This window comes from Mustela lutreola, chromosome X (genome assembly GCF_030435805.1).
Source record: "Mustela lutreola isolate mMusLut2 chromosome X, mMusLut2.pri, whole genome shotgun sequence".
In the NCBI taxonomy this organism is placed as follows: Eukaryota; Metazoa; Chordata; class Mammalia; order Carnivora; family Mustelidae; genus Mustela; species Mustela lutreola.
The window spans coordinates 60,822,800-60,849,589 of NC_081308.1; the positions used below are offsets into that span (position 1 = coordinate 60,822,800).

Consider the following 26,790-nt stretch of genomic DNA (forward strand, 5'->3'; position numbering starts at 1 on the left):
CAAAACAAACTGAGGGTTGCTGGGGAGAGGGTGTTTGGGAGAAGGGGGTGGGATTATGGACATTGGGGAGGGTATGTGCTTTGGTGAGTGCTGTGAAGTGTGTAAACCTGGTGATTCACAGACCTGTACCCCTGGGGATAAAAATATATGTTTATAAAAAATAAAAAATTATATTTAAAAAAAACCTAGTGACAAACTGTATGGTGACTAACATAACACAATTAAAAAAAATAAATGCAAAAAAAAAGAGTAAGGGCAGAGGGAGCGAGCATGAGTGTGGAGGGGAAGGGCAGAGGGAGAGGGAGACACAGACTCCCCACTGAGTAGTGAGCCAGATTTGCGGCTGGACTCCAGGATACTGGGATCATGACCTGAGCCAAAGGCAGATGCTTAAATGACTGAGCCACCCACGTGCCTTAGTGCTTCATTTCTTTTTATCACTGAATAATATCTCATTGTATATTTATACCACCTTTTTTAAATTTATCACTTGGTGGTCATTTGGGTTATTTCCACTTTTGGGTAACTACGAATAATTTTACTGTGTATATTTGTGTATATGTTTTTGCATGAAAATATGTTCTCATTTCTCCTTATTATATACCTAAGAATAGAATTAGTGGGTCTTGTGGCTTAACTTTTTGAGTCATTCGTTTTTTATCTTACTGCTTAATTTGACAAAAGTAAGAAAACATGTGTTTAATATTCTTATATATTCTTATTTCCCTCTTTTTTTCTTATAGAAAGGGTAGCATACTCATATATCTTGTTTTAAACTTTGGGTTTGTTTTTGTTTTTGCTGTTGTTCTCTGTTATACACCCTGACATTTGCAATGCATTCTAAATCACTACAAAATAAAGTTTGTAGATATTTTCTTAATACTTTTTTGACTGTATTTTATGACTACCTACAATGACTACATTGTTTGAATATACCATTATTTATTCAAATAGTCCCCTATTGTTGGGTGCTTCTGCTATTTCCAATATTTTGCTATTAAAAAATTATGCCACAGTGTTGAACCTTGTGTATATGTTGTTTGGTACTTGTGGAGGTGTGTCTTCAGAGTGTATGTCTAAAAGTAGAATTTCTAGGCATAGGGTAAGTGAATATGCAGATTTGTTAGATCTTGTCAAATTTGCCTCCTCTAGTTATATATTGCATTAATGTCAGCAATGTAGTTGAATACCTATTTGCCCCAAAGTCTCATCAATAGATCATGTATTAGGTTTCAAGAATAAGTGGTATCTCAGTGCAGGTTTAATTTGCATTTTTCTCCTTTGAGAAAATGAGCAGTTTTTCATATACTTAAGGGTATTTGTTTTCTATTTCTGTGTCTTCTATGTTTGTGTCTCTTGTCTCTTTTGTTCTAGGCTTTTTGAAGATCAAGATCGTTGAGATAAGGTAGTAGCCAGACATTGGGTGAATGGAAGTAGGTGCTCCTCGATAACTGCTAGCAGGATAATCCTTAGCTAAGTCCTTGTCACATACTAAGAATCTTAGAAAATCAGAGCAGGAATAACTATTTCAGATTAGCTAGTTCAGTCCTCTCATATTATAGATGAATAAAAGGAAGCCCAGAGAGTGGGAGGAACTTTCCTTCGTTCACACAGAAAATTAGATATAATGTGGAACTTGAACCCAATTTCTCTTTCCCCCAGGGTAACTTCAAATTAATATGCAAATGATTTATGTGTTGTTTTTTGTACTTTCACTAAGATTATCACAAACAACATTTTGGGAAGAAATTGCCTCTCAATTAGCCCAAATTACAAATATTGGCAATAAATATAAAAGGTATCCTCTTGCTAATTCTGCCTTTTTATCTACATTAGTGTCTATAATGCTAATTTGTTATAGAAATATAAAAAAAAACCCAGACTGTCAGAGTTTCACTGAATCTTGGTAATATCTCATTATATCACAGGGAAACCTGAGATCCAGAGATGCAGAATTTATCACAGGGGGTGACCAAGAGGGCCATTGAGCCTGGAGCCTCACCTTCACTAAGGGTTTCAGGTTTAGGTATTTGAGATCTTCTCCAAATGAGGTTAAAAATGTATGATTACTGCATTTTTGTGAGTGTGATGATAGCTTTATTTTGAAAAATAGACACACATAAAATCCATTGCAATTTTTCAAAGCTTGTTGTCTCATTTCTGTACTTTTTAATATACCAGGAGAAGCCTTGAGGGTGACCTGTCCATGATTATCAAGAAAGCTAGTAACAGAACTGACACCAGAACTCAGGTTTACTGACCTGTCCATAGTCCGAGTGCTTTCTGCTGTACCATACTTCTTCATAAGAGCAACTGGCTCTTATGAGTCAAGTAAATTCATCTTTATCCACAAAACTGAATCCTCTGGCCAAAAAGTACGACCCATGCCACATAAACACACCATCTCGGAGCTCATCACTAGGCCTACTCTCTACAATATGTCTTTCCTGTCTGCCATACCCAAGCAAAAAGTTGGCCACAATCTTAATAACTCCCATTTCTTGAGAATCTCTTATGTGCTATGCACTTTATCTGTGTTCATTCAAATACACAGAACAGTCCTGCATGTTGGGCAATACTATTTTCATTTTACAGATGACTAAACAGGCTAAGAGAGATTATCTAAGATTATATCTAAGAGGTTAGATGATATCTAAGAGGTTATGTAAGATTATACAGGTAAATAAGTGATACAGCTGGAATTTAAAACCAAATTTATCTCACTACAAAGCCCATGTTCAGCCCACTTTATCTGGTAATACCCTTCAATTGAGATGGATGATGACACTGGGAGGATATATATACAAGGGCCAAGGCAAAATCACCTTCTTTATAGAGCACTCAGCCTGTCCAGGATTAAACAGTTGGTGGCTGGGATTTAAGGAGATAAAAAACAGTTTCTCTGCGTACCCTGTGGGCCAATCCTCAAATAGAAACTCTTCCTGAAAACTCAGAAGTTACTTACTTGACCAAGTGTCTTATAAGAAGTTCCAGCATCTCTCGATTCTTTTCAGGTAGCTTATATACCAGGGAATGAATAGCTCCCAGCCGGTAATCCAGGTTGTCAGACTCTGAGAGAGAACAGAGAGAGACAGTTTTGCCTTTTAGGCAACTGGATCAAGCAAACTCTCATATAGGCACCCGTGCGCGTGCGCGCGCGCGCGCGCGCACACACACACACACACACACACACACAATCAGAAACAGAGAGATGAAAAGAGAAAGAGAGAAGCAGGTACAATGAAACAATGGCAAAGAGACACCAAGGAAAAAAAGACATTGAGACAGAGAGAGAGAGGGAGAAAGACAAAGACACCAAAAGAGAGATAAAAGACAAAAAGAGAGATAATAACAAAGAAATAGGTCTGGGAGTTTTGAGAGAGAGAGAGAGAGAATAGAAAGATGAGAACACAAGACTATCTCTGAGGAAGTCAAAGTTCTAGGTACAGCAGGTTGTTCTACCCTTTCACATGTAAACTTACGCTGAAAACCCTTGCCCATCCATCTTTTTGTGGTGCTGGGAGGGGTACTGCTACCTTTGGGTTTATGTGAAAATCCCTGAGACAGTTTAGAGGTCTAAGGTCAGATCAAAGGTCCATTGCCTCAACAAATATTCATTATGAGGTCAAGTCTTATCAGTCTTTTTCCTGTACACCACAGAGAGCACAGAATAGAAGGGTCATGTAAAGATAGGGAGGGATACCCATACAGTGGCCTCAGCCAAAACTTTTAATACTTCTTCAGCTGCTGACTTTTGGGGTGATTCTATATGCTTTATTTCCCATGCAATGTTCCACTGCACCCTCAGTTTTATCTAGAAAATATGATTCTAGCATTAACACATTAGGAGTAATAATTCATAGCACAAATGAAAAACATTCAAAAAGGCAAAGCTATGAAAAAAATCTAAAACAGCAACTATAATGAAACCATTCTGCTGCCCCCAGTTATGTGAATTAATGCTCTTATTCTGGCAGAAGAGGCATATGCAGTCAGTAAAGCCCTCACACCCGTAACATCCCTCATGTTAGCCAGTTTTATCCAACCTACTCAACTTCTACTTATTTATGAAAAATAATATAACACTTGAGTTAGACAGCAAGCAAGAATACTCTCATTTGGTAGTGGACAAAAATCTATGGATATTTTTCCCCTCACTTTTTCTCAAACAGTTTTCTAGGTTTATTGCTAATGAACATTATTTTTTTTAAATATTTTATTTATTTATTTGACAGAGAGAAATCACAAGTAGATGGAGAGGCAGGCAGAGAGAGAGAGAGGGAAGCAGGCTCTCCGCTGAGCAGAGAGCCCGATGCGGGACTCGATCCCAGGACTCTGAGATCATGACCTGAGCCGAAGGCAGCGGCTTAACCCACTGAGCCACCCAGGCGCCCCTACTAATGAACATTATTAAGAAGCCAAAACAACACAATTAACTAGCAACATAAATACTTACTGGCAGCAGAGACCAGCTCTTTGTGAAGTCTATAGGTCATGACAGGTTCAGAAAGATTCCTGAAATTAATGAAGACTGTAAGTTCCTTTGGGGAAGCCTTGGATTTTCAGTTCTGTGGGCAGCAAGGCTTAAAGTTCCTAATCCCTATAGCTTAGTGAGATTACATGTATTTCTCTCTTCACCTGAAACTTTGTCAGAGGAATGCCACTTACTGGTAAATCAATAGAAGACCTGCAAAAGTATAAGCCAATTAGTCCTGCAGGGTCCCTAATTAGTTTTCAAAGGTGAAAGGAGTCATAAACCAGCCCTGAAAAATTCCAAAGTGGACCCAATCTGAATGCTGTTATAAAGTCCTTGCAGTTTGATAGTTCCTTAGTTTTCAAAGTACTTTCATATCTATCTTCCCATCTGATCCTTCCAATGATCCTGTGACATGCAGCAGTTATTCAAATCTCAGCTTAATGGAGGAGAAAACTGAGGTCCAACAGATTTCTTTATTTAGTTAAATATATATATATATATATATATATATATATATATATATATATATATACATAGGCTGAGCACCTACAGATACCTGACATTGTGCCAGATATTAGGATCCAAAGATGAGTAAGAAAGACCCCCAAACCTTCAAGAGCTAATAGTCTAGTTGAGAAGAGTGCCATATACAGAATTAACAATGTAAAAGGACCAGTGTGATGATAATAATATTAGTAAATGCTTCACTGTTCTAAATGATTTGCATATATTTACTAATTTAATCCTCATGACAACACTGTAAGGTAGATATTGTTATTATATCCATTTTATAAATGGGGAAACTGAAGTTCAGAAAAGTTAAATAAGTCATCCAAGACCACGCAAAGCCAATAAGTGGCAGAACTAGGCAGTCTTTCTTGAGCCTATGCTCTTAATCACTATGTTATATGGTCTGACATTACTATTATCATAGTAATCCAGTTGAGAGGTAATAAAGACCTAAACAAAAATAGTGGCATCAAAGAAAAAAAGAAATGATAAGGAGAATTATTTAAAAGACATTAAAGACAGAGCTTCTTCAATGATTGGGTGTACTGGTAAGGGAGAGAGTCATCTGGTTTGTGAGACTAGATAGAATAGAAATGGATTCAGAAGGAAGTAGAGACGTTAAGCCAGAGGGACTTTTGGGGTAGTCAAAGGCACTTGTCTATTAGGCAGATGGATGGAATGCCCTTCTATATCTGAGAAGTAAATATGAAAATCATAAACCTAGGTGAGTGTTTAAAACCATGAACATAGGTGAGCAGTTAAAACCACAAGAACAGATACCACTGCTCAAGGAGAGATGACCAACTCATAGCCAAGAGGCCTTCCAATTATTATTTGTTCAGAATAGTGTATTAAAAAGACAAGTTGTATTAGGTGTCAAAATATAAAAAAAAACTGAGATACCTCACATAAAATCTGCATTTTCTGCCTCTATTGAAAAATGGAAAGACCTGGTTATATTGAGCCCATATGGTTATTTGTGGAAATAAATATTATGGCTGATTATATATAAACAAAGGGATCACTATGCAAATACAGGTTCAATATGTAATGTTTTAATAGGAAAGTAGTCTGCTTCATTCATTTCTGTGGATATTTGAATTTTTTAACCCTCAATTATAGTAAAAAGAGAGGAGAATCCTGGAAAATATCAGGTAGAAAGTCCATAAAGGGAACTTCTAAAAATGGTCAAAAAAGGTATGAGGAAAGCCAAAAACAAGTGATACAGTAGAATCCAAAAGGGGAGAAAGTATCAAGGAGGCTTCATTAACAGCTTCAGATGTTGCAAAGAAATCAAGTAAGGACTGACAATTGTACATTGTGTTTAGCACTGAGGGAATCACTCGTGACCTTGGCAAGAGCATTTGCAGTGGAGCAGAGGTGTTGGGACGGTGACTGCAATGGGTTAAGGAGAAAACTGGGAGGTTAAGAAGTAGAGACACTGGGACACCTGGATGGCTCAGGTGGTTTAGTGTCTGCTTTTGGCTCAGGTCAGGAACCCAGTGTCCTGGGATCAAGTCCAGCATTGGGCTCTTTGCACAGCGAGGAGCCTGCTTCTCCTTCTGCCTGCACTCCCAATTTATATGCTGTCTAACAAATAAATAAATTTTTAAAGTCTTAAAAAAAAGAAGTAGAGACACTGTATGTAGATTACTTCATGTATTGATGCTTGGATAGGAAGGCATGAATTATCCCTCTTATTAGGAAATCTCATCCAAGCTCCTGCCTCCCAATTATCATATACATTGTTGATGACTCACAGTTTTAACTCAAGCTCAGAATTCTTCTGAGTTCATTCCCATATATTCAATTGCTCACTTAATATCTTGCCCTGATGTCGTTAGACACCCACATTTGACATATCTAAAGTCCATCTTGTCATCTCCCCTGAATCTAGTCTTTTTCTTGTGTTTCTCAAATCAGCAAATATATGGCTACCATTTGGTTATATGGGCCATAAACTTAGAAGTCATGCTTTTATCTCCATCTCTCCTATTCTCATATCTAAGTTTACTCCCTAAATTTCTTGAATATGCTTATTTCTACCAATCTACACTGCTAGTTCAAGCAGAGGCATCATCCCTTTCATAGAGCACAGCAATAGCCTACTAACTGGTTTCTATCTCTACCTATTTTGATTCCCTCTAATCTGATCTTTATATGTTTTTTTTCAAAATGCAAATCTCATCATATAACCTACTGCTTAAAATCTCTCAATTTATTCCCATTCCTTTTAAAATAAATCCAGACCCCAATTCTTATGTCCCATATGACCTTGCATGATCTGGCTTCTAATATCTCTCCCTCCCTCTCTATACTGGTACACATAGTTTCTTGAAAGGATCATTCTCTCTTGTGCTTCAAGGCCTTTGTGTATATCTCTGTCTGGAACTGCCTCTTCTCAGCTGACTGTAAATTATAATTCAAACCTCGGTTCAAAAAACCACCAGAATAAATCAGGTATTCCTATTACATGCCTTCATAACACCTTGCACCTTTTCTTCAGAGCACTTATTATGGTTTGTTATATTTGTATGATTATTGATTATATGATTATATCATGTTGATATGATTATTTGTTTTTTACTGCTTTCCTAACTGGACTATGACTTTTTTTAAATTTAGAGACCACATCTATTCACAATTGTATGCCTAATGCCTAGTATCATGCTAGGCATAGACTAGATACTCAAGAAATGTTTATTGAATGGTTTAATAAATGGCAGAATGAATTTATTCATTTATGAAAAAACACACAAGGTCAAAGAGATGTGTTTTATAGGAGTATATTTATATGCTGAGAGGAAAGAGTTGAATAAGAGAGAGTAAAGATATTAGTGAAAGAAAGGATAGTTTTAATGAATCTTAGAACACTGGAAAAATAAATTAAAAAAGGAAAGGATAGTTTTAGTTTTTAGGGTACTTTCCTGGTAATGTTGGAGATAAGGAATAAGTTATGTATGTATAACACAGATGAAGAGTCCCCTTTCTGAAAATACTGAATTATTTGAGAAACCTAAAGGGTGTTAACTGGTTAATGCATATTAAAGGCCCATACATTAAGTGTTAAGGACAAATCTCTTATTGGAGGTATTGCTCATTCAGGCTTTCAGGCTTGATCTTCCCATCTTTAAAAGGGGCCACACTGCTTATTATGGGATGAGTTGGGAAAGATTTAATGTGGGGAGTTACTTAACTTATATAAAATTTTGGAAAAAACTGACTCCTTTGAAAAAGGCTACAGACATAGAATCATTTACTCTCATTATTATCATCACCAGTCTTCTAAAAGTATGCAGAGTAGATTGCTCTCTGTCTTCACTAATATGACCCAGGCAACTTCAAGAATGCTATAGCCCCTGAGGATGGGAAATGGGAAGAAGATGCTCCAATACCAGTGACCTATATGTCAGGGATACTTAGGTTGAAATAATGTGAGCTGTGAGCATGGATAATACTTAACTGGAAAGTGGTGCCTTTCAATTTCCTCATCTGTAAAATTAGTTATGATACCACATACCTTACAGGATTATTGTAAAACAAAACAAAACGAAACAAAAAACGATATTGTCAATGTAAACCTAGAACACCTTCTAACAACAGTACATTTCTTCTTTGGCAGATGCTAGAGAAATACTCCTGGAAAGAGCACTCAAGTTTATATAAAGTTCTAAGATGATAATACAGCAAAACGTCATTTAACAGCAATATCTGGGACCCAATTTATTTTGGATTAATGATATTCAAGTATCTATCCAAGTACCTAAAGAGTACAATAATTGAAAAAAAAGACGATTAGTAAATAATGTATGATACATACAATTGGACATAAAGAATAGAAAGAAATGAATGAGTATATGTCCCCCCCAAAAAATATATGCCCCAAATATTTTTACATGATATAAATTTATGCTAGTGAACTAAAAGTTCTATTCATCACCATTATGTACCACCAAATTTTGCTGATAAGGTAAATTTTGTTTTCTTATTGCTCTCAATTCACTCAGTTCTAACATTTGTGTAACTGTATTTTCTTGCTTTTTATTTCTATTATATGGATGAATGCATAAAACATGACACATAACACAGAAACACAAATATGTTTGTCCAAACACAATTTAATGTTTCAAAATAGTTATTATTCAACCAAGCATGTTAACAACTTTGAATTGTCATAAATACTGAGCACATTGTGACATCACTCTACGCACAATGGCAAAACTTCCATTACTTTAAGGAAAAGCCATTTTTCAATAATAATTCTATTATTTTGATGCTTAATTTGCCTAAATTCCCAAATTAAAGGTTTTCTAATACACGTTCTTTTTTGATGGAAATTCTTTTCACTTTTTTTTATAACAAACCTATCTAACCTCCTGAGCTCCTGAGCTATCCAACCACATAAGCTCCAATCTCCACCTAGACAAATTTCACCAACTATGAAAAACAAATTCCCAAATTGTATCAGACATACCTGAGGTAGAATTTCAAAGAGCTGGTGATTGTCTTAATGTCCCAGTCACTACTATGAAAATCAACGTCTCCTGGGCATTTAGGATCTATTTGAGGAAAAAAATTAAAAAGTTAATATTCCAAAAGTTCTTACTTTTTACCCCTTGCCTGGGTGGCTCAGTTGGTTAAGCAACTGCCTTTGGCTCAGGTCATGATCCCAGGATCAAGTCCCACATCGGGCTCCCAGCAACATGGGGAGTCTGCTTCTCCCTCTGACCTTCTCCCCTCTCATGCTCTCTCTCTCTCATAAATAAATAAAAAAAAAATATTAAAAAAAAAAAAAAAGAAAAAGGAAGTGGGGTGTCCAGGTGGCACAGTTGGTTAAGCATCAGACTCTTGGTTTCTGCTTGGGTCATGATTTCAGGGTGGTGGGATAGAGAGCTGGGATGGGCTCTGTGTTCAGTGCCTCAGAGTCTGCTTGAGACTCTTTCTCTCTCTCTCTCTGCTCCTCCCCCACCTTCTCTCTCTAAAGTAAATAAAATCTTTAAAGAAGAAAAATAAAATACATTATATTAAAAGATAGTCACTCTACCCAGTTTTCAAGAGATGGAAACTTTGTACAACAACCATGTCTTTGATGTCTTAAAAATTCCCTTGCATTCCACTCAGGCATGTAAGACATTTGGAAGTCATGTCTTCCAACCACACAAGGAAAAAAGTATAATAAACCAAAAATCAACTCCTCTTAGATCCATCAGCGATCTGAGGTCACACAACAAACTACTGTCCTCAAAACTGTAGAGAGAGACTGGGAGAGCCAGAAAATAGAAACTTACTAGAGGAGAAGCCACGGAGCAGAAAATTCTATGGGAACAGTACAAGGTTAGGAAAACCTAACCTACAGTTGATTTGCTAGAGGCTCAGTGGATAAGTTTGAGAGTTAAGAATTCTAAGGGGGACTGGTCCTGGGGTACCTGCACACTTCTGTGAATTTTGCCTCCAGGAGCCCTATGAGGTTCTCACAGTGAAGATCTAAGAACAATTCACTCATGTTTCTGGGCTCTTTTTTTCTTTCTTTCCTTCTCTCTCTCTTTCTTTCTTTCTTTCCTTCTTATTTTCAGGTTTCAAGAGAGCACAAGCAGGGGGAACAGCAGAGGGAGAGAGGAGAGAGAGAAGGAGCCTGATGTGGGGCTTCATCCCAGGATCCTGGGGTCATCACCTGAGCTGAAGGCAGATGCCTAATGACTGAGCCACCAAGATGCCCCTTCATGCTTCTTTTTAATAAAAGGATAAGAACCATAAAATTCTCTCAATAGATGCAGAAAAAAGCATTGACAAAATATAGCATCCTTTCTTGATAAAAAATCTGCAGTGTAGGGACAGAAGGAACATACCTCAATATCATAAAAACCATATAGGAAAAACCCACAGTGAATATCATTCTTAATGGAGAAAAACGGAGAGGTTTTTCCCTAAAGTCAGGAGCACAACAGGGATGTCTGCTCTCACCACTGTTGTTCAACATAGTACTAGATCCTAGCTTCAGCAATCAGAAAATCAAGAGAAATAAATGACATCCAAATCAGCAAAGAAGAAGTCAAATTCTCACTTTTCACCAGAAATAGCTATGCTGGTGGATCCCAGCTATTTCAGACCTGGATCCTATTATATACATAGGAAAGAGGGACGTGACCTTATAAAAGGGTAGAGACTACATTAGCAGCTTAAAGTAAATTCATCTGTGAACTATTGGTTTTCCCTGGATTCAAATTATATCAAGATTATTAATAACATTTATAACCCTGAAGCAATAATTCTATGTCAGCAAATTTACCCAAAGTATATATCAGAATAGACTCATCTATAAATACGTCATCACAAAAAAGGAAAAAAGTAAAATGCTCAATAATAAGGAAGTTATCAGATAAATATTTGTTCTTTCATTTACTGTAATTTTATGTACCAATTAAAATATTTACAAAGTATTTATAACCATATGTGATGCATATGTCAAGATAATGTGGTTAGCCATCTAAGCCTAAGTAACCCTACACATCCTCCAGAAAACATAGAACGAAGAGAAAAACAGGGTTACACAAAGCCATGTCCTCCACATAACAGAAACATAGAGAAAAACCAAATTCCAAATCACTTGAAATTAGAAATATAAACACTAAATCCCAGGGAGATATCACTAATATTCCATCTCCACAAACATTTGCAGAGAGCAAGCAAAATGCCAGCAAATTTTCATTCATAAGAAAATAAGAGGTCTGGAAGACTAAAATTAAACTAAAACCAGCACCAGAAAGACAAAGTCTAAACGAAGTATAAAAATACTGAAAAATAGAGCTAATCAGAGCACTTGTGGAAGAGTGTTCTAAGTGCTCTTCAAAAAGAAGTCATGGAAAGAGGAGGAGTCAAGATGGCGGAAAAGTAGCAGGCGGAGACTACTTCAGCTAGCAAGAGATCAGCTAGATAGCTTATCTAAAGATTGCAAACACCTGAAAATCCATCAACAGATTGAAGAGAAGAAGAACAGCAATTCTGGAAACAGAAAAACAACCACTTTCTGAAAGGTAGGACTGGAGGAGACATGAATCCAAAGCGACAGGAAGATAGACCCCGGGGGGAGGGGCTGGCTCCCGGCAAGCGGCAGAGCAATGAAGCACAAAATCAGGAATTTTAAAAGTCTGTTCCACTGAGGGACATCGCTCCAGAGGCTAAATCGGGGCGAAGCCCACGCGGGGTCAGCGTGGCCTCAAGTCCCACAGGGTAAGAGAATGATCAGGGGTGTCTGAGTGTTGCAGAGCTTGCGGGTATTGGAACGGGAAAACCGGCTATAGAGACAGAGCCGACAGTAAGCTCACAGCTCGGTGTTATCTTGAACCAGCAACAGGCTCGGTGAACTCGAGCGCGGACGGAGGTCAGGCAGACTGGAGTTACTGGACGCTGTTCTCTGAGGGCGCAATGAGGAGTGGGGACCCCGGCTCCTGGCTCCTCCGGGCCGGAGACCAGGAGGCCGACATTTGTATTCCCGTCCTCTGGAACTGTATGGAAAGTGCTCAGGGAACAAAAGCTCCAGAAAGCAAACCCGAGCCGATTACTCAGACCGGCCCCTGATAAGGGCGGTGCAATTCCGCCTGGGGCAAAGACACTTGAGAATCACTACACCAGGACTTTCCCCAGAAGATCAGCAAGAAATCCAGCAAAGACCAAGATCACCTACCAAGGAGTGGGGTTTCAATACCAAGGAGAGCAGCAGAATTCCAGAGGAGGAGAAAGCAAAGCACGGAACTCATGGCTTTCTCCCTGTGATTTTGTTTAGTCTTGAAGTTAATTTAAATTTTTCTTTTTCCTTTTTTTTTTTTCTCGCCTTCTGGTAAAAATTTTTTTTAACTTTTACCTTTTTCTTTTTTAACTTTTTAAACTAGTTTATCTAATATATACATATATTTTTTTATATTTTTCTTTATTCGTTTTCTTTTTTTAATTCCTTTCTTTTCTTTTTTATTTCTTTCTTCCTTTTTGAACCTCTTTTTATCCACTTTCTCACCCGTCAGGATTTGGGATCTCTTCTGATTTGGTTAAAGCATATTTTCCTGGGGTTGTTGCCACCCTTTTAGTATTTTACTTGCTCCTTCATATACACTTACATGGACAAAATGACAAGACGGAAAAATTCACCACAAAAAAAAGAACAAGAGGCAGTACCGAAGGCTAGGGACCTATTCAATACAGACATTGGTAATATGTCATATCTAGAGTTCAGAATGACAATTCTCAAGGTTCTAGCCGGGCTTGAAAAAGGAATGGAAGATATTAGAGAAACCCTCTCGGGAGATATAATAAAAGCCTTTTCTGGAGAAATAAAAGAACTAAAATCTAACCAAGTTGAAATCAAAAAAGCTATTAATCAGGTGCAATCAAAAATGGAGGCTATCACTGCTAGGATAAATGAGGCAGAAGAAAGAATTAGTGATATAGAAGACCAAATGACAGAGAATAAAGGAGCTGAGCAAAAGAGGGACAAAAAGCTACTGGAGCATGAGGGGAGAATTTGAGAGATAAGTGACACCATATGACGAAACAACATTGGAATAATTGGGATTCCAGAAGAAGAGAAAGAGAGAGGGGAGCAGAAGGTATACTGGAGAGAATTATTGGGGAGAATTTCCCCAATATGGCAAAGGGGGAACAAGCATCAAAATTCAGGAGGTTCAGAGAACGCCCCTCAAAATCAATAAGAATAGGCCCACAACACATCACCTAGTAGTAAAATTGACAAGTCTCAGTGACAAAGAGAAAATCCTGAAAGCAGCCCAGGAAAAGAAGTCTCTAACATACAATGGCAAAAATATTAGATTGGCAGCTGACTTATCCACAGAGACCTGGCAGGCCAGAAAGAGCTGGCATAATATTTTCAGAGCACTAAACGAGAAAAACCTGCAGCCAAGAATACTATATCCAGCTAGGCTATCATTGCAAATAGAAGGAGAGATTAAAAGCTTCCAGGACAAACAAAAACTGAAAGTATTTGCAAACACCAAACCAGCTCTACAGGAAATATTGAAAGGGGTCCTCTAAGCAAAGAGAGAGCCTACAAATGGTAGATCAGAAAGGAACGGAGACCGTATACAGTAACAGTCACCTTACAGGCAATACAATGGCACTAAATTCATATCTCTCAATAGTTACCCTGAATGTTAATGGGCTAAATGCCCTTGTCAAAAGACACAGGGTATCACAATGGATAAAAAAACAAAACCCATCTATATGTTGCCTCCAAGAAACTCATTTTAAGCCCGAAGACACCTCCAGATTTAAAGTGAGGGGGTGGAAAAGAATTTACCATGCTAATGGACATCAGAAGAAAGCAGGAGTGGCAATCCTTATATCAGATCCATTAGATTTTAAGCCAAAGACTATAATAAGAGATGAGGAAGGACACTATATCATACTCCAAGGGTCTGTCCAACAAGAAGATCTAACAATTTTAAATATCTATGCCCCCAACATGGGAGCAGCCAACTATATAAACCAATTAATAACAAAATCAAAGAAACACATCAACAATAATACAATAATAGTAGGAGACTTTAACACTCCCCTCACTGAAATGGACAGATCATCCAAGCAAAAGATCAGCAAGGAAATAAAGGCGTTAAACGACACACTGGACCAGATGGACATCACAAATATATTCAGAACATTTCACCCCAAAGCAACAGAATACACATTCGTCTCAAGTGCACATGGAACATTCTCCAGAATAGATCACATCCTCGGTCCTAAATCAGGACTCAACCGATATCAAAAGATTGGGATCATTCCCTGCATATTTTCAGACCACAATGCTCTAAAGCTAGAACTCAACCACAAAAGGAAGTTTGGAAAGAACCCAAATACATGGAGACTAAACAGCATCCTTCTAAAGAATGAATGGGTCAACCGGGAAATTAAAGAAGAATTGAAAAAAATCATGGAAACAAATGATAATGAAAGTACAATGGCTCAAAATCTGTGGGACACAACAAAGGCAGTCCTGAGAGGAAAATATATAGCGGTAGAAGGCTTTCTCAGGAAACAAAAAAGGTTTCAGGTAAACAACCTAACCATACACCTAAAGGAGCTGGAGAAAGAACAAGACAGAAACCCTAAGCCCATCAGGAGAAGAGAAATCATAAAGATCAGAGCAGAAATCAATGAAATAGAAACAAACAAACAAAAAAAAAAACCACTAGAACAAATCAACGAAACTAGGAGCTGGTTCGTTGAAAGAATTAATAAAATTGATAAACCCCTGGCCCGACTTATCAAAAAGAAAAGAGAAAGGACCCAAATAAATAAAATCATGAATGAAAGAGGAGAGATCACAACTAACACCAAAGAAATACAAATAATTATAAGAACATACTATGAGCAACTCTACACCACAAATTTGACAATCTGGAAGAAATGGATGCATTCTTAGGAACATATAAACTACCACAACTGAACCAGGAAGAAATAGACAGCCTGAACAGACCCATAACCAGTAAGGAGATTGAAACAGTCATTAAAAATCTCCAAACAAACAAAAGCGCAAGGCCAGACGGCTTCCCGGGGGAATTCTAGCAAACATTTAAAGAAGAACTAATTCCTATTCTCCTGAAACTGTTATAAAAAATAGAAATGGAAGGAAAACTTCCAAATTCATTTTATGAGGCCAGCATCACCTTGATCCCAAAATGAGACAAGGATCCCATCAAAAAAGAGAGCTATAGACCAATATCCTTGATGAACACAGATGCGAAAATTCTCACCAAAATACTAGCCAATAGGACTCAACAGTACATTAAAAGGATTATTCACCACAACCAAGTGGGGTTTATTCCAGGGCTGCAAGGTTGGTTCAACATCCGCAAATCAGTCAATGTGATACAACACATCAATAAAAGAAAGAACAAGAACCATATGATACTCTCAATAGATGCTAAAAAAGCATTTGACAAAGTACAGCCATCCCTTCCTGATCAAAACTCTTCAAAGTGTAGGGATGGAGGGCACATACCTCAATATCATCAAAGCCATTTATGAAAAACCCACCACAAATATCATTCTCAACGGAGAAAAACTGAAAGCTTTTCCACTAAGGCCAGGAACATGGCATGGATGTCCATTATCACCACTGCTATTCAAAATAGTACTAGAGGTCCTAGCCTCAGCAATCAGACAACAAAAGGAAATTAAACGCATCCATATCGGCAAAGAAGAAGTCAAATTATCACTCTTTGTAGATGATATGATACTATATGTGAAAAACCCAAAAGACTCCACTCCAAAACTGCTATAACTTGTCCAGGAATTCAGTAAAGTGTCAGGATCTAAAATCAATGCACAGAAATCAGTTGCATTTCTCTACACCAACAACAAGACAGATGAAAGAGAAATTAAGGAGTCAATCCCATTTACAATTGCACCCAAAACCATAAGATACTTAGGAATAAACCTAACCAACGGGGCACAGAATATATACTCAGAAAACTATAAAGTACTCATGAAAGAAATCGAGGAAGACACAAAGAAATGGACAAATGTTCCATGCTCCTGGATTGGAAGAATAAATATTGTGAAAATGTCTATGCTACCTAAAGCAATCTACACATTTAATGAAATTCCTATCAAAGTACCATACATCTTTTTCAAAGAAATGGAACAAATAATTCTAAAATTTATATGGAACCAGAAAAGATCTCGAATAGCCAAAGGGATATTGAAAAAGAAAGCCAAAGTTGGTGGCATCACAATTCCGGACTTCATGCTCTATTACAAAGCTGTCATCATCAAGGCAGCATGGTACTGGCACAAAAACAGACACATAGATCAATGGAACAGAATAGAGAGCCCAGAAATAGACCCTCAACTCTATGGTCAAGTAATCTTCAACAAAGCAGGAAAGAATGTCCAATGGAAAAAAGACAGCCTCTTCAATAAATGGTGCTGGGAAAATTGGACAGCCACATGCAGAAAAATGAAATTGGAACATTTCCTTACACCAGACATGAAAATAGACTCAAAATGGATGAAGGACCTCAATGTGCGAAAGGAATCCATCAAAATCATTGAGGAACACACAGGCAGCAACCTATTCGACCTCAGCCGCAGCAACATCTTCCTAGGAACATCGCCAAAGGCAAGGGAAGCAAGGGCAAAAAAAAACTATTGGGATTTCATCAAGATCAAAGCTTTTGCACAACAAAGGAAACAGTTAACAAAATCAAAAGACAACTGACAGAATGGGAGACGATATTTGCAAATGACATATCAGATAAAGGACTAGTGTCCAAAATCTATAAAGAACTTAACAAACTCAACACCCAAAGAACAAATAATCCAATCAAGAAATGGGCAGAGGACATGAACAACATTTCTGCAAAGAAGACATCCAGATGGCCAACAGACACATGAAAAAGTGCTCCATATCTTTGGCATCAGGGAAATACAAATCAAAACCACAATGAGATATCACCTCACACCAGTCAGAATGGCTAAAATCATCAAGTCAGGAAATGACAGATGCTGGCGAGGATGCTGAGAAAGGGGAACCCTCCTACACTGTTGGTGGGAATGCAAGCTGGTGCCGCCACTTTGGAAAACAGCATGGAGGTTCCTCAAAATGTTGAAAATAGGGACGCATGGGTGGCTCAGTTGGTTAAGCAGCTGCCTTCGGCTCAGGTCATGATCCCAGCGTCCTGGGATCGAGTCCCGCATCAGGCTCCTTGCTCCGCAGGGAGCCTGCTTCTCCCTCTGACTCTGCCTTCCACTCTGTCTGCCTGTCCTCGCTCTCGCTCGCTCTCTCTCTGACAAATAAATAAATAAAAATCTTTAAAAAATGTTGAAAAAAGAACTGCCCTATGACCCAGCAATTGCACTACTGGGTATTTACCCTAACGATACAAACATAGTGATCCAAAGGGGCACGTGCACCCGAATGTTTATAGCAGCAATGTCCACAATAGCCAAACTATGGAAAGAACTTATATGTCCATCAGCAGATGAATGGATCAAGAAGATGTGGTATATATACACAATGGAATACTATGCAGCCATCAAAAGAAATGAAATCTTGCCTTTTGCGACAACATGGATGGAACTAGAGCGTATCATGCTTAGCGAAATCAGTCAAGCAGAGAAAGACAACTATCATATGATCTCCCTGATGTGAGTAAGTGGGGATGCAACATGGGGGCTTAAGTGGGTAGAAGAAGAATCAATGAAACAAGATGGAATTGGGAGGGAGACAAACCATAAATGACTCTTAATCTCACAAAACAAACTGAGGGTTGCTGGGGGGAGGGGTTGGGATTATGGACACTGGGGAGGGTATGTGCTTCGGTGAGTGCTGTGAAGTGTGTAAACCTGGTAATTCACAGACCTGTACCCCTCGGGATAAAAATATATGTTTATAAAAAATAAAAAATTAAAAAAAAATAAAAATAAGTCATGGAATGGTACTGTTCCTAGGAAATGAAAGGGCAAAACATAATGGAAAGACATCAGCCAAAGGGCAGTGAAGCAAAAGATAAAATTTAGGAATGGGCAAAGATCTAGGGACGCCTGGGTGGCTCAGTTGGTTAAGCAGCTGCCTTCTGCTCAGTCATGATTCCAGCATCCTGCGATCAAGTCCCACATCGGGTTCCTTGCTCAGCAGGGAGCCTGCTTCTCCCTCTGCCTCTGCCTGCCATTCTCTCTGCCTGTGCCTGCTCACTCTCCCTCTCTCTCTCTCTGATAAATAAGTAAAATCTTAAAAAAAAATGATCTACCAGGAAAATGCAATCAGTATCAGACAAAGTAGATTCCAAGCACAAAAGTACGAAATGAGACAAAGAATACTTTTTAATGCTAAAAGCCATAGTGAAAATGAAAGTAAAGCAGATGGATATCTGCACATCAAATAACATGGCAACCAACTTATAAAGCAAAAATACAGGGTATAAAAGTAGTCAACAATAGGGACTTCCAGTGGAGAAGGAGGACTCTAAACTCACCTCTCCCAAGGATACAACTAGGTAACAATTGCACAGAGCAAACAACCCAGAAAAAGACCCAGAGACTGGAGGAATAACTCCATAATTAAATGTAGAGAAGAAGACACATTGAAGCAGATAAGAAAGGCAAGGATTTGGTGGGAACATAAAACCTATGGGTCTGAATGCTGGAAGGAGGGAGCTGCAGGCTCAGGGGGGAGCAAGAAACAGACTAGCACACTGTGGAGCCTACAAAGGAAAAGACATCCCCAGAGAATTTGGCTTTGAAAATCAGAGGGGCAGAATCTTGCAAGTGCTTATGGCCAGTAGGACGTAAAACCTGGAACTACAAAAATCAGCAGGCTCTGAGAAGGCAATAGGAAACTGAGCCCCTTTCCTTAGAGACAGCACATCAAACAGCTCATGGGGGTACAGATTGGAAGCAGCAGTTTGAAAGGTACCTGGGACTTACAGGAGGGAGAATTAGTTACTAATCTCAGAGTTCACTTGAGGGACTTCTCCAGGAACAAAGTAGCTGGCAGGTGACATTTAGCTCCCCAGTCCAAATTCACAGATGCACAGCCATGTGTGGGAAGTATTGCAGCACCAGCACTCACTACCTAACATGCTTACACCAGAGCACATGTCCCCAGCCATACCTCCCTCAGTCCCAGTGCTACAGATCCCCTCGCCTAGAAGACACATGCAAACCTTGCCAACCCTTTATCAGTCAACCTCTCAGAGAGGATGTACAAAACTTGTTAAAACTGCACCTGCTGTCCACCATGAGGTATGGAGCAGTGAGCCCCAGTCTCTGTAGCAGATGTGCATCCCCAGTGGAGGAGGGCCAGTGTGAACAGTTTTTGGCACAGTGCTCCCATCAGTCCACTTAAGTTTTGTGCAGTGGCCTTTGCCAGTTCCAGGCTTCACAGTGGCTGAGTATCTCCTATGGTGGAAGACAAGTGCCACCTAGTACAAAGTACACACTCTGAACACTACTTTCTAGAACAGTAAGTATAGCTGACTTTTCTAAAACACAGAAACTGACACAGAAAGGTAGGCAAAATGAAGAGACAGAAGGATATATTATAAAGGAAGGAACAGGGCAAAACCACTGTAAGAGACCAAAGCAAAAAGGATCTAAGTAACATGCCTGATAGAGAATTTGAAATAATGATCATAAAGATACTCACTTGACTTGAGAGAAGAGAGGAGGACATCAGTGATATCCTTAATATAGGGGAAATAAACAGAGATGAAGAAAACAATAAATGAAACTAGGAATACAATTGATAGGACAAATAGCAGGCTGCAGAGGAATGAATTAATGACCTAGAAGACACAGTAATGTAAAGTAAATAAAGATGAACGAATGAGAGAAAAATAATTATGCAAGGTGAGAATACACATAGGGAAACTGGTCACTCTAGCAAGGATAACATTCACACTATAGGCATCCTAGAAGGAAAAGACAGAGAAAAAGGGCCAGGACATTAACTTTTAAAAAATTATATCTGTAAATGTCCCTAATCTTGGGAAGGAAAAGGATATCCATATTTAGAAGGCACAGAGATCCACCAATACACATAGAAATTAAAATGGAAAAAGTAGTGATGAAGAAAAAGAAAATTAAAATCAGCAAGAGAAAAGAAGATAGTCACATAAAAAGGTAAATGCATAGGGCCATGAACAGATTTTTCAACAGAAATCTTACAAGCAAGAAGAGAGTGGCAAGATATAGTCAATGTGTTAAAAGGGAAAAAACTACAGCCAAGAATATCCACCAAGGCTATCATTCAAAGTAGAAGGAGAGAGAGAGTTTCTTAGATAAAAAAGAACTACAGACGTTTTTGACTACTAAACCAACCTTACTCTGCTTGACTTATTTCGCTAAGCATGATACGCTCTAGTTCCATTCATGTTGTCCCAAATGGCAAGATTTCATTTCTTTTGATGGCTGCATAGTATTCCATTGTGTATATATACCACATCTTCTTGATCCATTCATGTGTTGATGGACATCTAGGTTCTTTCCATAGTTTGGCTATTGTGGACATTGCTGCTATAAACATTCAGGTAAGGGACACTTTGAGTGGAAAGTAATGATGAAAAGTGAGAGTATGAAAAGAAGGAAACACAAAAGCAGTAAAAATAAGTAATCCTATAAAAAAAAAAGTAAAGGGAGCCACAAAATAAAAGGTTTTAAAATATAACAAAATGTACCTAAAATGGGGTACAGATGAGAAAAGAGAGGTTTCAAATGTAAGTGACCATCAACTAAATAAACTGCTATAGGCAGAAGATGTTATATACAAACCTAATGGTAACTATGAATCAAAAACCATCAGTAGATATATAAAAAACAAAGAGAAAGAAATCCAAGAAAACCAAGAAACTATGAAAGACAGAGTAGTAATACTTCTATCAGACAAAATAGACTTAAAAATAAAATCTATAAAAACAGACAAAGAAGAAAATTATATAATAATAAAGGGGGAAATTCAATGATAAGATATAACCATTGTTAAGTGTTTATGCAAACAATATAGGATAACCCACATACATAAAACAGATAATGAAAAACCTAAAAGAACTTATAAATAGTAATACAATAATTGAAGGGGAATTTAAAACCCAATTACACCAATGGGTAGATCAGCCAAACTCTGTTTGACTTTAGGAAGGAAATAGTGGCTTTGAATGACACACTGGACCAGATAGACTTAACAGATATATTCAAAACATTCCATCCTAAAACAGCAAAATACACATTCTTTTCAAGTGCACATGAAACATTCTCCTGGGTAGCTCAGTTGGATAAGCAGCTGCTTTCAGCTCAGGTCATGATCCCAGTGTCCTTGGCAGGAGGCCTGCTTCTCCCTCTGCCTCTGCCTGCCGCTCTGTCTGCCTGTGCTCGCTCACGCGGTCTCTCTCTATCTCTCTCTCTGACAAGTAAATTAAAAAAAAAAATGAAACATTCTCCAGAATAGATGACATAAAACAGGCCTCAACAAATACAAAATGACTGCATGTACCTTTCCTGAGCACAACATTATGAAACTAGAAGTCAACAACAAAATTTAGGAAAGACCAAAAATACATAGAAGTTAAACAATATGCTACTAAAAAATGAATGGTTCAACCAGGAAATCAAAGAAGAAATTAGAAAATACATGGAAAAAATGAAATTGCAAAGACAACTGTCTAAAACCTTTAGGATGCAGCAAAAACAATACAGGTCTACATCAAGAGACAAAAAAAATTTCAAATAAACAACCACGTTACACCTAAAGGAGCTAGGAAAAGAAAAACTAAACCCCAAACCAGCAGAAAGAAAGAAACTATAAAGATTATAGAAGAAATAAATGATATAGAAACTTATAAAAAAAGAACTTATCAATGAATCAGGAGCTGAGTCTGTGAAAAGATAAATAAAATTCATAAGCCTCTGGCTAAACTCATCAAAAAAAGAAAAAGAGAGAGAAAGAGGACCAAAATAAATAAAATTACACATGAAAGAGGAGAAATAACCAAAACCACAGAAATACAAACAATTGTAAGAAACTATTATGAAAAACTCTTTTCCAACAAATTGAAAAACATAGAGGAAATGGATAAATTCCTAGAAACATTTAACCCACCAAAAGTGAAGCAAGAAGAAATAGAAAATTGAATAGATGGATACCAGCAAGGAGATCAAATCAGTAATCAAAAAACAAACAAACAAACAAAAAACAAAAAACAAACACCTGACAAACAAAGTCCAGGACCAGATGACATTATAATTGAATTCTACCACAGATATACCTATTCTTCTCAATATATTCCAAAATATAGAAGAGGAAAAAAAAAAACTTCCAAATTCATTCTATGAGGCCAGCACTATCCTGATACAAAAACCTGAATAAAGACAAAAAAAAAACCAAAAAACCAACCCACAGAGAACTATAGGCCAATATCCTTGATGAACATAGATGGAAAATTCCTCAAAAAGATACTATCAAAAAGAATCCAACAATATATTAAAAAAAAATCATTCACAATGATCAAGTGGGATTTATTCCCAGGATGCAAGCGTGATTCAATATTTGCAAATCAATCAACATGATGCATCACACCAATAAGAAAAAGTATAAAAACATATAATCATTTCAATAGATGCAAAAAAAGCATTTGAAAGGAGCACCTGGGTGGCTCAGTCATTAAGCATCTGCTTTCAGCTCAGGTCATGATCCCATGGTCCTGGGATAGAGCCCCACATCAGGCTTCCTGCTCTGTGGGAAGCCAGCCTCTCCCTCTCCCACTCCCCCTGCTTGTGTTCCCTCTCTCACTGTGTCTCTCTCTGTCAAATAAGTAAGTAAATATTTTTTTTTAAAAAAAGCACTGGACAAAGTACATCCATTCAGGATTAAAAACCTTCAACAACGTAGGTTTAGAGGGAACATGCCTCAACATAAAAAAAAAGAACATATATGAAAAACTCACAGAAAACACCACACTCAATGGAGAAAAACTAAGAGCTATTCCCTCTAAGCTCAGAAAGAAGACAAGGAGGTCCACTCTCACCACTTATATTCAACACAGTACTGGAAGTCCTAGCAACAGCAATCACACAACACAAAGAAACAAAATGCATCCAAACTAGTAAGGAAGATGTAAAACTTTCATCATGTCATTGCAGATAACAAGATACTCGAGATAGAAAACCTTAAAGACTCACCAAAAAACTACTAGAAATGGTAAATGAATTCAGTAAAGTCATAAGATGAAAAATCACTGTGAAGAAATGTATAGCATTTCTATATACTAATGATGAAGCAGCAGAAAGAGAAATTAAGAGAAAAATCTCATTTACAATTGCACCAAAAATAATAAGATACCTAGGAATAAACCTAACCAAAGAGGTGAAAGACCTGTCCTCTGAAAACTATAAAGTGCTAGTGAAAGAAACTGAAGATGACACAAGGAAATGGAAAGACATTCCATGTTCATAGATTAGAAGATATTGTTAAAATATATTCTATATTTTATATTTATATATACCTACATATTATATCTATAATATGTATATTATAGATATAATATAATATATATTACCCAAAGCAATCTACACATTCAAAGCAATCCCTATCAAAATGCCAACAGCACTGTTCCCAGAGCCAGTACAAAAATCCTAAAATTTATATGGAACTAGAAAAGACTTCTGCTAGTGAAAACAATCTTGAAAAATAATGGCAAAGCTGGAGGCATCACAATTCCAGACTTCAAGTTATATTATAAAGCTGTACTAATAAAAAAATTATGGTATTGGCACAAACATAGACACACAGATCAGTGTAACAGAAGAGATAACCCAAGAACAAACCCACAATTATATGGTCAATTAATCTTCAATGAAGGAGGAAATAATATGTAATGGGCAAAAGACAGTCTGTTTCACAAATTTTATTGGTAGAGCTGGACAGCTATATGAAAAAGAATGAAACTGGACCACTTTCTTTAGTATACACAAAAATAAATTCAAAGTGGATGAAAGACCCAGATATGAGACTGAAACCATAAAAATATTAGAAGAGAGCATGCCAGTAATCTCTCTGTATTAGTATTTTTCCTAAATAGTCTCCTGAGACAAGGGAAATAAAATTAAAAATGAACTATTCGGATTACAATAAAATAAAAAGCTTTTGCACAGCCACAAAACAATCACCTTAAAAGCAACTTACAGACTCAAAGAAGATATTTGTTAATGACATACCTGATAAAGAATTAGTATCCAAAATATATGCAGAACTTATAAATTTGAATATGGAAAAAATAAATAATCCAATTAGAGATAGGTAGAAGATATGAAGAGACATTTCTCCAACAAAGACATAGATGACGAACAGAAAGATGTTCAACATCATTCAGCACCAGGGAAATCTAAATCAAAAGTACAATGAGATATTACTTCACACATGTCAGAATGATGAAGAAGAAGGAGAAGGAGAAGGAGAACAACCAAGAAGCAACAGGTATTGGCAAGGATATGGTGAAAAGGAACTCTTGCCTTTTAGGTGGGAATGCAAACCGGTGTTAGCCACTCTTGAAAACAATATGGAGGTCCCTCAAAAAATTAAAAATAGGACTAGGTATGATCCAGTAATTGCACTATGAGGTATCTATTCCCCCCAAAATAACACTACTTTCAAAAAGATACATGCACCCCTATGTTTATAGCAGCATTAATTACAATAGCGAAATGATGGAATCTGCCCAATTATCTACTGATGGATAAATGGATAAAGAAGATGTGGTATATATACAAAATGGAATATTATCCTGCCATAAAAAAGAATGAAAACTTGCTCTTTGAAATGATATGGGTGGAGCTAGAGTGTATAATGTTAAATGACATAAGTCAGTGGGAAAAAAGAAATACCACATTATTTCACTTGTATGTCAAATTTAATAAGCAAAACAAATGAGTAAAGGGGGAGAGAGAGAGAGAGATAAACCAAGAAACACACTGTTAAATATAGAGAACCAATTGATGGTTACCAGAAGGGAGTGGGTGGGGGTTGGGTTAAATAGGTGATGGGGATTAAGGAGTATACTTGATGAGTGCCAGGTGACATAGGTAAATGTTAAAGTATATTGTAAACCTGAAACTAATAATAATAAACTATATTGTAAACCTGAAACTAATAATAACACTATGATAGCTAACTGGGATTAAAACAAAAACTTTTTAAAAAACAATTTTAAGGGGCGCCTGGGTGGCTCAGTGGGTTAAAGCCTCTGCCTTCGGCCTAGGTCATGATCCTGGAGTCCTGGGATCGAGCCCCGCATCAGGCTCTCTGCTCAGCGGGAAGCCTGCCTCCCCCCCTCTCTCTATCTGCCTCTCTGCCTGCTTGTGATCTCTGCCTGTCAAATAAATAAATAAAATCTTTAAAAAAAGCAATTTTAAGAATAAAAACTGGACAAAACAAAAACAGGTGGAGGCTAAACTACATGCTACTAAACAACCAACAGTTCAATAAAGAAATCAAAGAAGAAATTTAAAAATACATGTATATGGAGACAAATGAAAATAAAAACACACTGGTCCAAAATCTTTGGGATACAGCAAAAGCAGCCGTAAGAGGATAATTTATATCAATACAGGACTATCTCAAGGAACAAGAAAAATCACATTACCACTAAAGGAACTAGAAATAGAAAAATAAACCAAACCCAAAAGTTAGTAGATGGTAGGAAATAAAGATCAGAGTGGAAATAAATGAAATGAGACTAATGAAACAATAGAAAAGATCAATGAAACCAAAAGCTGATTCCTTGAAAAGGGAAACCACATCAATAAACATTTATACAGACTCATCAAGAAGAAAGGAGAGAAAGCTCAAATAAATGAAATATGAAAGAAAAAACAACCAATACTATGAAATACAAATGATTATAACAAAGTACTATAAGAAATTATATGTCAAGGCGCAGGTCATGATCTCAGAGTCATGGGATCCTGCCCAGCATCGGCTCCCTGCTCTGCAGGAAGCCTGCTTCTCCCTCTCCCACTCCCTGTGCTTGTGTTCCCTCTCTCGCAGTCTCTCTCTCTCTCTCTCTCTCTCTCTCTCTGTCAAATAAATAAAATCTTTTTAAAAAGAAATTATATTCAAATATATGTCAAATAACTGAACAGTTATTTGACAACCAACAGTTGAACATATTTCTAGAATATCTAAGGAACATATTTCTAGAATATCTAATCTTACATAATTGATTTAGGAGGAAATAGACATTTTGTTACCAATTACTAGTAACAAAATTGAATCAGTAAACAAAAAACTACCAACAAACAAAAGT

General features: G+C 37.3%; 1 protein-coding gene across 9 annotated transcripts in view; it reads right to left on the reverse strand.

Moving 5' to 3' along the window:
- Positions 1–26,790, reverse strand: part of OPHN1 (oligophrenin 1) — a 593,829-nt gene that overhangs the window by 170,799 nt on the left and 396,240 nt on the right. For all 9 annotated transcript variants that reach the window (XR_009350083.1, XM_059158456.1, XM_059158455.1 and 6 more), the window contains exons 16-18: positions 9,462–9,546; positions 4,457–4,515; positions 2,966–3,071 (exon numbers count right to left, since the gene is read on the reverse strand). Coding sequence is in view for 8 of the 9 variants with exons in the window: in XM_059158456.1 (XP_059014439.1) it covers positions 2,966–3,071; positions 4,457–4,515; positions 9,462–9,546 (250 nt within the window). In the remaining variant the exon portion in view is untranslated. The remainder of the gene's footprint in view (positions 1–2,965; positions 3,072–4,456; positions 4,516–9,461; positions 9,547–26,790) is intronic.